Source organism: Selaginella moellendorffii, unplaced genomic scaffold (genome assembly GCF_000143415.4).
Source record: "Selaginella moellendorffii unplaced genomic scaffold, v1.0 SELMOscaffold_174, whole genome shotgun sequence".
NCBI classification, from domain to species: domain Eukaryota; kingdom Viridiplantae; phylum Streptophyta; class Lycopodiopsida; order Selaginellales; family Selaginellaceae; genus Selaginella; species Selaginella moellendorffii.
Window position 1 is genome coordinate 11402 of NW_003314434.1, and position 17029 is coordinate 28430.

At 36.1% G+C, this 17029-nt stretch overlaps 1 protein-coding gene across 6 annotated transcripts; it reads right to left on the reverse strand.

Moving 5' to 3' along the window:
* Nucleotides 1-9730: 9730 nt before the first annotated feature.
* LOC112343657 (eukaryotic translation initiation factor 2-alpha kinase-like) lies at nt 9731-11530 on the reverse strand. Of its 6 annotated transcripts, none has more exons than XM_024667467.1 (9): nt 11413-11530; nt 11329-11346; nt 11145-11261; nt 11035-11091; nt 10847-10972; nt 10320-10778; nt 10118-10272; nt 9899-10065; nt 9731-9841 (listed from the first exon to the last, which is right to left on the reverse strand). In XM_024667467.1, the coding sequence occupies exons 3-9, from the start codon at nt 11251-11253 to the stop codon at nt 9838-9840; spliced, it is 1077 nt and encodes a 358-aa protein (XP_024523235.1). In that variant the 5' UTR covers nt 11254-11261; nt 11329-11346; nt 11413-11530; the 3' UTR covers nt 9731-9837. The 6 variants fall into 6 exon arrangements, with proteins under 6 accessions (XP_024523235.1, XP_024523234.1, XP_024523237.1 ...); XM_024667466.1 differs by having other exon boundaries at nt 11324-11346; XM_024667469.1 differs by lacking the exon at nt 11329-11346 and having other exon boundaries at nt 11145-11290; nt 11461-11530.
* Between the last annotated feature and the right edge of the window lie 5499 nt (nt 11531-17029).

Below are 17029 nucleotides of genomic sequence, written 5' to 3' on the forward strand. Positions count from 1 at the left end.
TTATATCCTCGGGCTAGACCATTAATATGTTGAAACAATGCTTTAGCTTTGTTTTACATGTTTGTTTTAATGTATGGATATTAAAATTTTTAAGACTATTTTAGTGTTCCTGTTTCATCACTCCTTAGTTGCATATTCAAGAGTTGTTCCATACTTTTATTTCTTTGTTCATTAGACATATGCTTAGGAGTTTGATTCTATCATTTTGTTTAGTGGCCTAAGGCCCTAAAACTTAGGTGTTGCCCTTAGCACACATATCTCAAAAGTTAGGTCTATTCCATTGCTATCCTATAGTAATTAAAATGTGAAAATCATGATTTTGTCTTAAGCATATGCTAGAAGATAAAGATGATTTTATCTTGAAGCATATGCTAAAAGATAACCATGCAAAGTAAAAGAGGATCCATGACAATCAAAAGGTGGTAATATACCCATACAAGCAATAACTTGATAGATATAAAGGAATTCAAAGTGCTCAACCACATGTTGTGTGGCATCAGAATTAATAATAAGAGTAAAAAACAACTAATAGTTAATAAAGCACCAGTAACATGAGTATGATTGTGTTGAAAATCCTTAGTTAAAAATAAAATAGGAGAAGATGAGTCATCAATAGTAGTATATGTCTATCGTTGTTATCTATTAGAACTAGTAGCAATATAAGCTTCAGGGACTTGCCATGGATGAGGAATAACATGAGAAGTTGAATAAGTATTATTTAGACGTTGACAAAAAAATTAGGAAATATGGCCAAAACGATTTTAAATATATAGTAGGGATGGGCGTGGTTGACCAACTTGAAACATCATCTAACTTCTTATTAGGCATGTTTATTTTTGTTTTATGTTTGGCTTAAGTTTAAGCCCAAACTTTGTACTATATTAGCTGGTGGAATATCTTTATGTTAGGCCACCATTATGCTAAAATAGTCCTTTAGCTCCATTTTATGTGATAGTTTTGATATTGGAATGCTAAAAGCTCTATTCCTTATTCCTTATTTGTTCTTATTCCTTTGTTCATTAGCTTTATATATACTCAATCATCCCTTTGTTTAGTGGCCAAGGCCCTAAAACTTAGGTGCCACTCTATTGCCATTAGCACATATATATATAAGCTTTTAAATTTGGATTTCTCATAATGTCACTAACCCCAATACTATTTAAACTTAAGGACAATATTTTAAAACCCTTAACTGATTAAAAAAAGGGGTGCACTTTTATTTATCCCTTTATATTTGAACTCTATAGATCAATGTCTCAAATCATTCCCTTTGGTTTTTTATAATTCATTATGTTTCTCTATACAGTTGCAACTCTTTTAACACTATACAAGTCAAGCCCAATAGGAATAAATTAGACTTGCCAAATGTTAATCTTAACACATGGTATGATTCCTCTAGCTAACTAAACGTCAAACCCAAGACCCTTTTAATACCAAATGTAAGCTCCTAAATTTAAATTTTTTGGGAGGTCACCCAATTTAGTTTATTCAAACCCAAGAACATTTAACCCTAAGTATTCCAAGACCTCTAACTGATTAGAAAAAAGGTTGCACTTTTATTTATAGGCCTTTCCCCTTATATTTGAACCTCATATATCATCTCTCGAATCAATTAGAAACTAACACACGAATCAATTAGAAACTAACTTGAGACCTTCAATCCCCAAGAAGGTTCATGCAAGTGGTCATGAGTAAGGATAAACTTGATATTACTAGAATACTCCAAGTTGTGAGAAAATAGATGTGCCTTGGTGATAAGCTGGAATACAATAGAGAAGTGCTAACTTTCCCCCTTAACTACTCTTACATGGTGGCAACTGCCATTTCTTCACGAGTCATGACTGTCAATTACAGAGCTTTACACTTTCTTTAGAAAGCTAGTCATTGATGTATTGTGTTTCCACGCATACTGTCCTTTAAAAGGACATATCTTTAGAGTTAGGATTTTGCTCTTTGCAATGGAGTGTCAAGTTTGAGTCCCTGTGGTAACTTTCTTGAGTTTTTTCTTTGTTGGTGTGGTAGTGTTGGAGAAGCTTGCTTTGTGTTGGTGTTTGGCAAGTTTATTGATGAGTCTTAAAAGATTCTTTAGTCTCTAAGTCTTGTTTTTTGTTAAAGTTCTTCAAGTTGTTATTTTTCTTCATGTTGTTTTCTTGAGCTTGATTTTTCTTGGATTTTTGAATTTAAGCTTTATGTTTTTTGATTGTGTTAAGTTTTTGAGCTTGAACTTTGTAAATCTTAAATATGTTGAAATCTTGAGTTTGAGTTTTCATAGTCTTGATCTCTTGATCTTCATGCCTGTAGTTCTTCTTGATGTTTCGTTCTCGATCTTTAAAATTGAAAACCTTCATTTCTTTCAATGTCGTTTTTGATGATGTTTGAGTCGTATGATTAATATTTCTTGAGCTTGTTAAGGTTGACAGTTTGGAGATGCTCGCCATCGAATGTTACAATTGTTGCCATTCCTAGAGCTTTAAATTTTTGGATGAGGAATGGTCCTTCCCATCTTGAATTCACTCTCAAGCCAATTTTTCCAATATTTCTTAAGTGTCTTGTTTGTCAACTCTGCTTAACTGTTGCCTTGAGGGTAATATGGTGTTAAAGCCTTATGTTTGAGGATGTTCTTAAGTGTCTTGTTTGTCAACTCTGCTTAACTGTTGCCTTGAGGGTAATATGGTGTTAAAACCTTATGTTTGTTTCACTTGAAGCTTGTTATGAGTAGTCTAACAAAGTCGAGTTCCTATCATTGAAATAGTTCTAGTGGTGTTGTTGGATGAAGCTCTTGAGTTTGTTTCTTTAGTGTGTACTTGGTTTGTTGACAAATGTCACATTCTCAACAAAATTTTGCTAAGTTATGCCAAAGTGTTAGCCACTAGAGTCCTACTTGCAAAATCTTGTGAGCTGTGATTTCTTTTGTGAAGTGGCCTCTTGCTTGTCCACAGTGGGCTTCTTCGAATAGATCTTGAGTTCTTCAAATTGTACACATCTTCATAGTACATTGTCTCGTCCTTTTTTGTACAATCTTCCTCCCACAACTGAATATGGTCTTGTCCTTAAGACAAATTATTTATGGTGATTAGAGATGGAGTATCGATTTAGTATTATTGTTGTTATGAGGTAGTAGTAGATGTCATTCGTCCATGTTGATGATGTGTGGATGCAAAGTATGTTGGAGTCAGGAAAGTCATCCATGTTGTATTTTAGTTGTTCACTAGTTATAAGGTTGGCTTATACATGTTCTTTGCCAGGTTTGTGAATAATTTCGAAGTTGTATTCTTGAAGTAATAAAAACTATCAAGCAATTCTACGGATGAAGATGGTCTTGTTGAGGAGGTGTAAAAGTGCTTTGTGGTCAACCATGCTCTTGACTTTAGTGCCGAGTAGGTAGTGTCGAAACTTTTATAATGCATAGACCATTCCTAAAACTTCTTTTTCAATGGTGATGTAGTTCATCTCAGCTGAGTTGAGTCTTCGGCTCGTATAGTAGATTGGTCGGTCTTTGAGGTCTTGTTGTGAGAAAGTATTGCTCTGATGGCATAATTAGAGGCAACGATGTGTATTGAAATCTTTGTCCTAGTTTGGTTGAGCGAGTATTGGAGCCCTTGTTAAGGAATTCTTGAGCATGTCAAATGCTTGTTGGCAATCTTGAGTCCAGTTGTAGACGTGATTTTTCTTCAAAAGATCTATAAGGGGTTTTGCAATCTTCACATAATCTTTGATGAAGCGTTGATGGTATCTCATTTTGCCGAGGAAGGATCGTAGTCTAGTGGTGTTTGTTGGGTGTTGCATATTGATGATGGCAAAAGTCTTAGCTTTGTCAATGAGGATGCCTTTTTTGCAGATGATGTGCCCAAATAGGATGCCAGATTTGACGAAGAAGGTAGATTTGTCAGGGTTTAAGGTGATGTTGTTCTCTTGACATTTGATGAAGCATTTCTCAAGATGTTGGGGATGTTATTTTTTGCTGCTAAAGATGCTGAAGTCATCCATAAAAACTCACATGAAGTTGGTGAGGTAATATAGTGCTTTCAATCTGTATTCTACTCTTTCTTCACGCTTACCATGACTCTTCTATTCTAAACAAGTATATTGTACATTATCATGTGACTAAGAAGCTACACATGTCTTTTTATTAGTCAAAGATGTGATATGATATTATTCAATATATATATATATATATATATATATATATATATATATATATATATATAACTATGTTTAATGCCAAACTCATAATACTCTTCATGTTACAGAAGGACAATTGGAGTCAATTGTAATTTCCCATCCATTTAAGTTGGTGATGTTGATTTGATAGGGCCTTTTTCCATAGTCAATTCATGGCAATGAATATATCATTATTGCCTCTAACTACTTGATTCATTGGGTGGAAGCTAGTGCTTTTGCTAGTGCATTTGTGACTATTGTTAAATACTTCTTCCAAAATTGAGTGGTATTTTAGCATTCATGTCTATAGTAGATTCTCTCAAATAAAGTCTCATATTTATAGTTAAGATATTTCACATTTTAATGTCTTAGCTAAGGATACACAACACTTTCACAAGTGCTTATCATTTATGAACCAATGGTTTGGTATAATAGCTTATTCAGACTTTCAAAAGGATGATTAGGATTTAAATTGGGATGATTATTTGCCACTTCTTTAGTATATGTATGGCATAGGGGTACAAAGTTTCATTAGTGCTTCACTATATGAACTTCTATATGGTTATGATTTGATATTATCAATGGAGTTGAATTCACTTTTACAATTACTATGAACTACCAATGCTAAGTCTTAGGATTAGTGTTTGACGAGCATTTTTCCACTATTCAAGTAGCATTTATTAAACATTTAGTATAGCACACATGGTTTTCACCCTTTATTCTATAGTGATTTATTATAGGATAACTATGAAGCAGAACCTAAATTTTTTATATGCCACATATCCAAGGACAGCGGAGTGGAACTCGAGTTTTAGGGCCTTAAGCCATTAAACAAAAGAATGGAATCAAACTCCCAAGCTTGCAGCTAAGGAGCAAAGGAACTAGAGTATAGAGTGACTCTTGAGCATTTAGCCCAAGAAGCAAAAGAATAGAAGCATGAAGTGATATAAGAATAGTCCTAGAGCATCAAATATCCTAATGCCAAGATTAACACACAAAACAGAGCTAAACAGAGCCAAATAAAGTTTAGTGTTATTTTAGCATATCAGTGGCTTAACACAAGGATATGGGTACTCCACTAGCTAGTATGGTATAGAACTTGGGTTAAACCGAATGCAAAACAAAAATAGATGTGCAAATATGCCTTAGGTTAATTGGCCATGTTTGACATACCCACTATCCCTACTACACATTTGAACTTCGGAAAACATGCTTTAAGTTATCACCCTTAATACCAAGAGTTAGTATTTGGAATAAGCTTGAAATTTATTTAGTGAATATTAAAGAACCAAGCTCAATATAATAGGGGTTACATATGAGCTTCTCATACTGAGTCGAGTATGCTCAGCAAGAAACATATAAAAGTTCCTATATTATGTTTATCTAGTATAAGTACATACATGATGACCAGTTTCTCAATTAGCTTGGGTGGAGATTGATAAAGAATCTAGCAATACCAACCTCTTGTTGTCGTGGCAGTAAAGAAAAAATATCTGAAATGACTCATTCATAGGTAATTTTCGATACCTACAATCATATTCCCAACACTTGAGTTGCATACAAATGGGATAACAATGGTGTTACAACTCCCATCATTGTTAACCTATAGAGTATAAAGCAGATGACCTTATGTTAATTAATCTTCCCAATCTTATAGTGTATAGTTTGTCTAAATAGCTCCTTACTTATTGGAAGAGACTGTATTAAATATTGTGGTAAGTTGGATGTAAGCTCTTGAATTTATACTTCTCGGGAAGTCATCTAAATCAGTACTATTCAAAGTATTCCAAGACCCTTAATTAATTAAAAAAAGGGGGTGCACTTTTATTCATCGGCCCTTTTCCCCTATATTTGAACTTTTATGGATTGTCTCTCAAATTGTTTTTTTTACATTGGACACAAGTATATAAGGTTTGGCATGACATTCAATAGATTGATCCTCTAAAAATTGTGCATATAAAATAGCTGAAATACTTCATACAAAAGGATCATAAATAACTAGCATCTATAGATCCACTAGTTCCTCCACTTAATATTCCTCCAAATCCCTATCAACCAAACAATTATAACTACTTTCCATTCTTCTAAGAGGAGAGGATGATATGAGGTTTAAGTGTATGGTTACAATGCCATTTATTATTATTACTGTAATGGGATTTTAATAGCCATTGAATTGGTTTCAATTTAGACCATTAATAATTGAATATGCATATTTAGCTAATTGAATATGCATATTTTTGTATTTTATTTCCATATTTCATGCACTTACAGATTTTCTTTTTATTTTTATTTACAGAGTAAAGTCATATACCTAGATATCTAAATATATTCTTGGATATTCTCTAATCTAAGGGCTCTTAAACTTTCTCTAATTAACTTGTAATCAGTGTTTACAGTTAATTGTCTAACTTATCACTAATCTAAATAATCTATATTGAAAAACTATTAACACTTATTAACACTAACATGTAACAGAATGCCAATTTAAACCTTAAAAATAAATTTAAAATTAACATCATTAAGCCCTCCACACTCATGGTTTCATTCTGTAATATAGAGGGCACAAAATCCAGCCGTCTAAGATTGATGGCCTGATGGTTAAACACAAAAGAACTTAAGAGAGTTAAACATTGTTCTAGCTATTTAAAAACTAAAGACTAGTGGGGACACCATTTCTCACCATTTGTCCTGAAGTGCAATAGCTAACAATTAACATTATGCAAATGCCTCAATCTAAACAAGTGCCTAGCCTCATTAGTTGTTATGTTTAGCATTCAAGTATGTTAAGAAATATATTAGAATATACATTGTGATATATTTTAGATAGCACAAAAAATAATTTAAAAAGAGGAGTAGTGTATTTTAAATAGTACAACAAATTATTTAAAAAGAGTAGTACTCAATGGAATTTAAGGATTGGTTCCTCGAGGTATGGAAGAAACTAGAAACCTAGACAGATAAAATTGATGGATCAATTCCTCTCTCTCTCTCTCTCTCTCTCTCTCTCTCTCTCCATTTGTTTGTTTGTTTCTATGATTTTGCAGAGTCCTCAAAAAAAGGTACTTGGCATTGAGGTTCAACCATAGGCAAAAAGAAACTCCGCTGATGTTTTATAGGGAAACGTTTTCCTACAGGCCTTTCTGAATTGAATCCACGGAACCTGGAAGTCAAAACAAGAGAGTAGCTTCAGAACACTTAAAAGCTCACCCCTGCAAGTTCTGTTGTGGTGAGTGAATGGTCAAAGGTGCGAATATTCTCTCTACAAAAATTTGAATAAGTTTTTCTACATTTCCATGGAATACGAGTCATTGTTTAGGGTATCATGAAGAAAACACTCATTCTTGATCTAGACAATCCACTGGTATACGCTCATAAGGATCTCGTCTCTTCTGTAGATTTCAGCATGGAATTTGACGATGATGCACCACTCCACATCATGAAGAGATTAGGTGTAGATGAATTTTTGGGGAAGGTTTCAAATGTGTACGATATTGTGGTGTTTAGTGCCGCCCAGGAGAAGTATGTCAACCTTGTGGTTGACCATCTGGATCCTACTCGGAGGCTTGTGTAGAGGAGGCTACATGGTGGCAATTGTGTTGTTCTAAAGGACGGGATGAAAGTCAAGAATCTTGACCATGTAGGGTTTTGGGATTTCAAGCGGGACTTCTTGGCAGATGTAGCCCCTTTCCTTCTTGCCCTGCCAAAGTGTGTGGACTTTACCGAAGTTACCCATCCCTGGAATATTGGACAATGTGGAGAAGCAAGGCAAATTGTACGTCCCAGATCCATTCGATGATGAATGGGTTGTGTTTAACTGATTATTGTATTTTGTAATATATGGTATAATTTTCCCCCCAATAGTTTATGGAAGTGACTTTCGAGGATTTCCTGCATGTCTTGTGTAAAACAAAATGGTAAAACAAGCCAAAAGAACACCAAGTTTTCAAGCTCTTCTGCTTCAAAAGTGTATCATCCTAGTAATGAGCTCACAACTTTTGCTTGACCGAGCCTGAAAGAGATTGGTAAAAAAGAGCTACCTCCTGGTACTTGATATATTAGGCAAACATGAAGGCAAAGAAGACCGGGAAGCCGACCAAGACACCCGCGACAACACCCAAATGTCATGTCGTAGCCAAAGTAACTCTCCACAAACGCCTTGACAGTCATGTATCACGCATTGGGTGTCATGAGGCGCACAAGATCATTTGCATACTGGGATGCGATCCAGCCATACAAATCCAATAGTGATCCACATTCTCGGAAAGTCCAAGAAAAAGCAAAAAGCTGTTTATATCCAACTTAGGTTTGGTGGTCAACACTAAACCAAAAACAATGAAGATGAATAGGACGATGTTATTGTCCCTGCCCTACAAGTATTTTTACGTGTTTTCGTTTGCAGCAGAGGAACCGCGGTACTGAATATCCACATTCTGGTATTGAAATTAAGCTGGTCACTTGAGCGATTAGTTTTTAGCTGATCAAAACGGTTGTAATGTACAATGTTTAAATCCTGATTTTCATTTGTGAATACTTTAGTGTTCTTAATTTGGATTTTCTTTACATTTCGCTTTATAGATATAAAGAATATACCTAAATATCTAAGTATATTCTAGAATATTCTCTAATCTAGCAACTTTAAAGTTTTCATATAAAAAACTATGAAGTTCTTTATTTTGCCTCATATCTAGAACTGGAAGAGTATCAAGTAAAATTTGAAAAACTATATAAAACTGAGAAACTCTATATTATCCTATAAATTACAAGGATTAACACTGACAAAGAGTCTAAAATTAACATCATTAATCTAGAGGGCACAAAATCCAACTTCTGGACGTGTTTTAAGATTGATGTCATGATGGTTAAACACTAAACAACTTAAAAGAGTTAAAGTTTGTTCTAGCTATTTGAAAACTTGCCTCAATCTAACCAAGCACCTAGCTTCATTATTTGTTATTCTTTGCATTCAAGTATGCAAAGAAATCAGTGGAATTTAACGATTGGTTCCTCAAGGTATGAAAAAAACAAGAAACCTGGATCAATTCATATATATATATTTCTCTCTCTCTCCATTTGACTCTTCCTTTCTATAATTTTGCAGACTCGTCAAAAAAGGGGCTTTGAGGGGGCAAAAAGAAACTCATTCACCCTGTACCAACAGAACTTGCAGGGGTGAGCTTTTGAGTGTTCTGAAGCTACTCTCTTGTTTTGACTTCCAGGTTCCTTGGATTCAATTCAGAAAGGCCTGTAGGAAAACGTTTCCCTGTAAAAAGGTCGACAGGTCAAAGGTGCGAATATTCTCTCTACAAAAATCAACAATCCCGCCATTTTCTTCATCGCATCTCCCGAGAATTGGGATAGCTCTCCAGCTTCCACTCGATCTCTGCCCACTATAGGTGAGATGCATGGACCCTACAAGAAGCCAGCCGTGGACACCACGCTGTTGCATCTCCCGTCAATGTGCTGTTTACCAATCCTGTTCCTTGAACCGAACCTGACTACAAGAATGTCGGAAGCCCTTGAGTTGTTCAGCAACCTTGATCGAGAACAACTCGGCCTGGCAGAAATGCAATGAACTGGCAACGAATTCATATTTCTGAATCGAAATCAGCATGCTGAAAAAGACCAAGACTACAAAGATGACAAAAAGGAGCAAGTAAATCTAAACAACTACAACGATCAGCTGCAAACAGACATGTTAGAAGCCAAGCAGAGAATCAGAGTAATGAAAGAAACTCACCAAACAGATTGCCAGGCAGGATCGCAGAGGATGTCGCGCGCGGATGGACGCTGGTCGCGTCTTGCTGCGACCAGCTCCAACACCTTGGGCGCAATTGATGGGTGTTGGTACGCCCAGTCTGCTGGTAAAACGCCATCCCGGACGTCAATCAATACCGACTCCCTTTCCTACACAGATTCACCGAACTAAGCAAGCACGTTGCACAAACTGCAGCCAAACCTGGTCCGGGGGACACCTCCAATGAAGTTCGAAGAGTATAACTCCAAGCGCAAGCATGTCAGTGTAGGTTGAGTTGCTCCGGCGCTGGGGAGAGTAGTAAACTGCTCTCCCCTTCTTGATATTTTCGGTCTCGAGCATGGACTCCTTATTTTTAGCTGTAAGCCAACAAATGAGAGATGGAAGAGATGTTTCATTTGCCTACCAAGACCGAAATCTCCCAGCTTGATGCGTCCATCGTCTGTGACGAAGATGTTGTGTGGTGCTATATCCCGATGAACACCCACGTTGTCGTGCACATGCGCCACAGCTTGAAGAAGCTGCCTAAACGCATCTGCAGGTGGTGACTCACCGCCGAGGAGCACCGACTGGAGCGAGCGGCCACAAAACTCCATGACAATGTACACTTTCGACTTGCCCGGCTCGCCTTCCTCCTTCCACATGTCGAAGTATTTGACTATGTTGGGGTGTTCGCAGCGCTGGAGCATCTCTCCCTCCTTGAAGACGAGCGCGACATCCTGGTCTCTGGACTTCGTTGCTGTGCGAACCTTGATGACTTTGATGGCGTAGATTTGTTCGTCCTCCTTGCTACGGCACTTGTATACTTTCCCGGACGCCCCCTGGCCAACACAAGCGAGCACTTCGTAGCTGCTGCAGAAGCGGCCTGGACAAGAGAGACAAGGGGCCACTCAGAAGCGAAAAGATGCCAAAGAGACAAATTATTGTATCCACCTGCTGCTGCAACTGGAGTCTCCCCTCCCTTTTGGATCGATTCCACGATCCCGGTCACAACATTCGCCGAGAGCATCTTGAATCTCTCCAAGCGTTGCGCCATTGCGAGGAATTGCCGAACATATTCTGCAAGTCATGAATCAAACCAGCAAAGAGTCGTGTCAGCCAACAAAAGGAATTCCTCGTACCAGCGTCAGGAGCAGCCTGCAACGCGGATGCATCATGATCAGTTTCTCCTGCTCCTGCTTCAACGAGGATCTTCATCAGACAAGTGCAGATGTTTCAAGTTTTGACCAACCTGATCGAGCTCGGTTAATCGGATCCAGTGGGCGGGTCCTTTCGAGCATGACGTCGGATCGCTTCTGAGTGTGTAGTTTCTTCGGACCAGCAGCTCTCTTCCTCTCCATGGTGGACTCTGGTCAGTGTTAACATTGTGAGTCGTTGCTGAAAGCACAAAAGAGATTGAGGAGTCGTTACTGCACTTATCCAACGGCTGGAGCCTAGAATGCGCACATCAGCTGTCCGTCAATGGATTCACAACAAACTTGCTACAATTGCATGTTCACCTCCTTCCGCCTCGCCAACAGTAGGCCGCAAACCAGCAGCGCACTCACCTCTGCCCTTGCCAGACGATCACGGCAGCCCTAGATTTGGAATCTAAGCTGCATTGAGGATCGACGTGCTCCTCCGGCTCCCTTGGGCTTTGCCAATAGTAGGGTACAAGAATACAAAAGGCCACGTCGGATAGAGTTTAGGGCAGACGTGGCACCTTTGGTCACCTTTTGTGGCCCTTCTTCATTTCCACGGAATACGAGTCATTTTTTAGGGTATCATGAAGAAGACACTCATTCTCGATCTAGACAATACACTGGTATACGCTCATAAGGATCTCGTCTCTTCTGTAGATTTCAGCATGGAATTCAACGATGATGCACCACTCCACATCATGAAGAGACCAGGCGTAGATGAATTTCTGGGGAAGGTTTCAAAAGTGTACGATATCGTAGTGCCGCCCAGGAGAAGTATGTCAACCTTGTGGTTGACCATCTGGATCCTACTGGGGGGCTTGTGTCGAGGAGGCTACATGGTGGCAATTGCGTTGTTCTAAAGGACGGGACGAAAGTCAAGAATCTTGACCATGTAGGGTTTCGGGATTTCAAGCGGGTGGTGGCACTGGATGACATTATTGACTTCTACCAAGGTCATCAAGAGAGCGTGGTGGTGGCTCCAAAGTTTGAGGGGTCAAAGGATGACCACTTCTTGGCAGATGTAACCCCGTTCCTTCTTGCGCTGTCAAAGTGTGTGGATTTTACCAAAGTTACCCATCGCTGGAATATTGGACAATGTGTGGAGAAGCAAGGCAAATTGTACGTCCTAGATCCATTCGATGATGAATGGGTTGTTTTTAACTGTATTTTGTAATAAATGTTATAATTTTCTGCCAAAGTGTAATTTATGCAAATGAATCTTAGTGAACTTTTGAGCTCAGGATTTCCTACATGTCTCATGTAAAACAAAATGGCAAAACAAGAAAAACAGCACACCAAATTTTCAAGCTCAAAACTGTATCATCCTGGTAATGAGCCCACAAACTTTTGCTTGACCAAGCCCAAAGTGATGAAAGAGATTCGAAAAAAAGAGCTACCTCAGTTGGTACTTGATACACTAGGCAAACATGAAGGCAAAAAAGACTGGGAAGCTGACCAAGATACCTGTGACAACACCCAAAAGTCATGTTGTAGCCAAAGTAACGCCTTGACAGTCGTGCATCACACATTGGGTGTCGTGAGGCACACAAAATCATTTCCATATTGGGATGCGATCCAGCCATACAAATCCAATAGTGATCCACATTCTCAGCAAGAAAAGCACAAAGTGGAATGGAATGTCCAAGAAAAAGCAAAAAGCTGTTTATATCGAACTTAAGTTTAAACCATATATTCATTAATTTGGGAGAATCCACAGTCTCAAAATAAGATTTTATTTGAGAATATTCATAAGAATAATATTAATTTCAATAATTACTTATATTTATTATTTTTGTTTATAATTTTTAGCTGTATACTTATCTTCACCATCTGAAGAAACCATTTTCTTATGTTTTTTGGTAATAGGAAGCCACAATTATAAGTAATGTCTTTTAATGTCTTAGGAAGTTTATATAAAGGTAGATATAAAGAATAAATTCTTTTGTTTGTAACTCCTTGGTCTAAAGTATTATCAATAAGTATTATTTGATATTTATTATATCTCCATATTGGGCATTTAAACATTTTATCCTCCAATTGAATTAAATAATTTTTGTCTTTAATAAAAATATTCTTCATATTGTCCTACATTGCAACCTTTCCTATATTTTTTGTATAATATTTATCATATACCACTGTAAATAAGTTCAAATTATTTGATGCTTAGGTAAAATAATTTAGTAATGGTAATAAATATTGTTTAGAAGTGCAAGAGTAAACTCTAAGTTGTAAAAAATCTTTTTTAAATGATCAAAGCCATTTTAGAAATGTTGTAGTATATGGCCTTATTGCAAAATGCTGATTATAATGTTTAATTACTATTTCATAATTTTTCACTTAAACTTTATTAATCGTTTTTATTAATAATCTACTAATTTCAAGTAATATAAGCCATCTTTTTTCTTTAGAATTAAGATTAAATATAGATGGTTGTTGATAGTGAAATTTTCTAATATCCTTCTAAGGGGTCTCCAAAATAATATCAATATTATTTGTAGCTGTATTTGTAATAATAAATTAAAGTATATATAGGAAATTTATCTTACTTACTTTGTAAATGAGATTGTCGAGGTGTAATAAAACTATTTATAATTTAGCTCTAAAATATTTTTTTATCAAGACCTTTATAAAAAAAATTAAATTATTTTTCTTTTTATAATTTATATACCTTTATTTATATGTTGTGACAATTTATGCCAAGTTTCATATCATCAAATAGATAATGGCTGAAGAACTAATTTATAAATTTCACATAAAGATAAAAAAGTATTTACTAGACAATAATATTTATATGCAAAAGCTATTTCTAATTTGTAAAACAACTAACCAAAATTATCTTTATTCTCTATTTTTTTTGGCACAACATTATGAGACATTGTCTCTTCCACTTCTTGCTACATATCCTTTATCTCCAGTTTTTGTGAAAGATGGTTTTGTTTCAATGGAGGTTGATGCTGTTGCTACTCAGGTTTAAGGACAAAAGTGAAGATGTGGTCATGGTTGTGATATTCACTGCTGAGCATGTGATGAAATTGGTCACACTCTATTAGTGTTATTGGTGTTTTCTAAATTGGTAGCGTCAATTTCTTGGGTGGAGACCTTGGCATCAACAATGTCCTATTGGTGTTGTTGTAGTGAAAGGTCTAGACATTGATATGCAACCACGAAACGAGGAATCGCAGAAGGAATGGAGGGACTTCCAAATTCATTTTGTTTATATCTTAACTTACTATTAATAGAAATATAGATATGTGAGGTCCAAGTGTATAACTACAATGATGTATACTAATATTAGCATAGTGGGATTTTGGTAGCCATCAGATTAGTTTCAATCTGAACCACTCACTCCTGTATATAAGCTAGAGTTTTTGGGATAATTGATATGCACATTTTATGTATTCCTTTTCCATATTCCATACACTCACATTATTTTATATTCCATGCACTCACATTGGTGGAAGTGAGGGGCACCTTTGATTATTCTTGAGAAGTGCTTGGATTTGGGATTTTAGTTTAGATTTAGCTTTTGCATTGTCTAGATCTAGCTTTTTCATTCCTTTCTTTTATTTTTTCCTTTTGGGATTTTGGTTTAGATCTATGCTCAAACACATAAGAGTTTCTATTTTATGTTTATCTAGTATAAGTACATTCATAATGACCAATTTCTTAACTAGCTTGGGTGGAGATTAATAAAGAGTCTACCAATACCAACCTCTTGTTATCATGGTAGTAAAGAAAAAATATTCGAAACGACTTGTTGATAAATAATTTTCAATACCTACAATCATATTCCCAACACTTGAGTTGCATACAAATGGGATAACAATGGTGCTACAACTCCCATCATTGTTAACCTATAGAGTATAAAGCAGATGACCTTATGTTAGTGAATTTTCCCAATCTTATAGTGTATAGTTTGTCTAAATAACTCCTTGCTTAGTGGAAGAGATTGTATCAGATGTTGCGGTAAGTTGAATGTAAACTTTTGAATTTAGACTTCTCAAGAAGTCACTTAACTCAGTACTATTCAAAATATTCCAAGACCCTTAATTAATTAAAAAAAGGGGGTACACTTTTATTCATCGGCCCTTTTCCCCTATATTTGAACTTTTATGGATTGTCTCTCAAATTGTTTTTTTTACATTGGACACAAGTATATAAGGTTTGGCATGACATTCAATAGATTGATCCTCTAAAAATTGTGCATATAAAATAGCTGAAATACTTCATACAAAAGGATCATAAATAACTAGCATCTATAGATCCACTAGTTCCTCCACTTAATATTCCTCCAAATCCCTATCAACCAAACAATTATAACTACTTTCCATTCTTCTAAGAGGAGAGGATGATATGAGGTTTAAGTGTATAGTTACAATGCCATTTATTATTATTACTGTAATGGGATTTTAATAGCCATTGAATTGGTTTCAATTTAGACCATTAATAATTGAATATGCATATTTAGCTAATTGAATATGCATATTTTTGTATTTTATTTCCATATTTCATGCACTCATAGATTTTCTTTTTATTTTGCTTTACAAAGTAAAGTCATATACCTAGATATCTAAATATATTCTTGGATATTCTCTAATCTAAGGGCTCTTAAACTTTCTCTAATTAACTTGTAATCAGTGTTTAAAGTTAATTGTCTAACTTATCACTAATGTAAATAATCTATATTGAAAAAACTATTAACACTTATTAACACTAACATGCCAATGTAAACCTTAAAAATAAATTTAAAATTAACATCATTAAGCCCTCCACACTCATGGTTTCTTTCTGTAATATAGAGGGCACAAAATCCAGCCATCTAAGATTGATGGCCTGATAGTTAAACACAAAAGAACTTAAGAGAGTTAAACATTGTTCTAGCTATTTAAAAACTAGAGACTAGTGGGGACACCATTTCTCGCCATTTGTCCTGATGCGCAATAGCTAGCAATTAACATTATGCAAATGCCTCAATCTAAACAAATGCCTAGCCTCATTAGTTGTTATGTTTAGCATTCAAGTATGTTAAGAAATATATTAGAATATACATTGTAATATATTTTAGATAGCACAAAAAATAATTTAAAAAGAGGAGTAGTGTATTTTAAATAGTACAACAAATTATTTAAAAAGAGTAGTACTCAATGGAATTTAAGGATTGGTTCCTCGAGGTATGGAAGAAACTAGAAACCTAGACAGATAAAATTGATGGATCAATTCCTCTCTCTCTCTCTCTCTCTCTCCATTTGTTTGTTTGTTTCTATGATTTTGCAGAGTCCTCAAAAAAAGGTACTTGGTATTGAGGTTCAACCATAGGCAAAAAGAAACTCTGCTGATGTTTTATAGGGAAACGTTTTCCTACAGGCCTTTCTGAATTGAATCCATGGAACCTGGAAGTCAAAACAAGAGAGTAGCTTCAGAACACTTAAAAGCTCACCCCTGCAAGTTCTGTTGTGGTGAGTGAATGGTCAAAGGTGCGAATATTCTCTCAAAAAAATCAACAATCCCGCCATTTTCTTCATTGCATCTCCCGAGAATTGGGATAGCTCTCCAGCTTCCACTTGATCTCTGCCCACTTGAGGTGAGATGCATGGATCCTACAAGAAGCCAGCCGTGGACACCACACTGTTGCATCTCCCGAGCTATTTTGTTCAAGATGCGTGGTATACTGACCTGAACTATAAATTGCAGTGCGGGATCACATTCTAACTGATTTAATGCTAGAAGCAGCTATGATATCTGACAACTCCAAAATGTTGAGCCTTCGCGACTTCCAATATGCTTTGTGGAAGGTCCCGATGGTAAGTTTGAGTTTTATTATTCTCGCAAGAAATTAACCAGCTGGGAAACCCAGAGCAGTTATTAAAGAAATAGTTCCATTTCTTTGTGAGGAGTGTCAGCAATCGCAACTAACTCTGATACTCTTGGATCGCTA

Bases quoted from the DNA above. Each gene is read 5' to 3' on its own strand.
- LOC112343657 (XM_024667469.1), bottom strand. From the start codon at position 11,253: ATGGAGAGGAAGAGAGCTGCTGGTCCGAAGAAACTACACACTCAGAAG. The intron at 11,092-11,144 runs GTTGGTCAAAAC...TCCTCGTTGAAG, and splicing joins GATTAACCGAGCTCGATCAG to CAGGAGCAGGAGAAACTGAT. The intron at 10,973-11,034 runs GTACGAGGAATT...CATGACTTGCAG, and splicing joins GCAGGCTGCTCCTGACGCTG to AATATGTTCGGCAATTCCTC.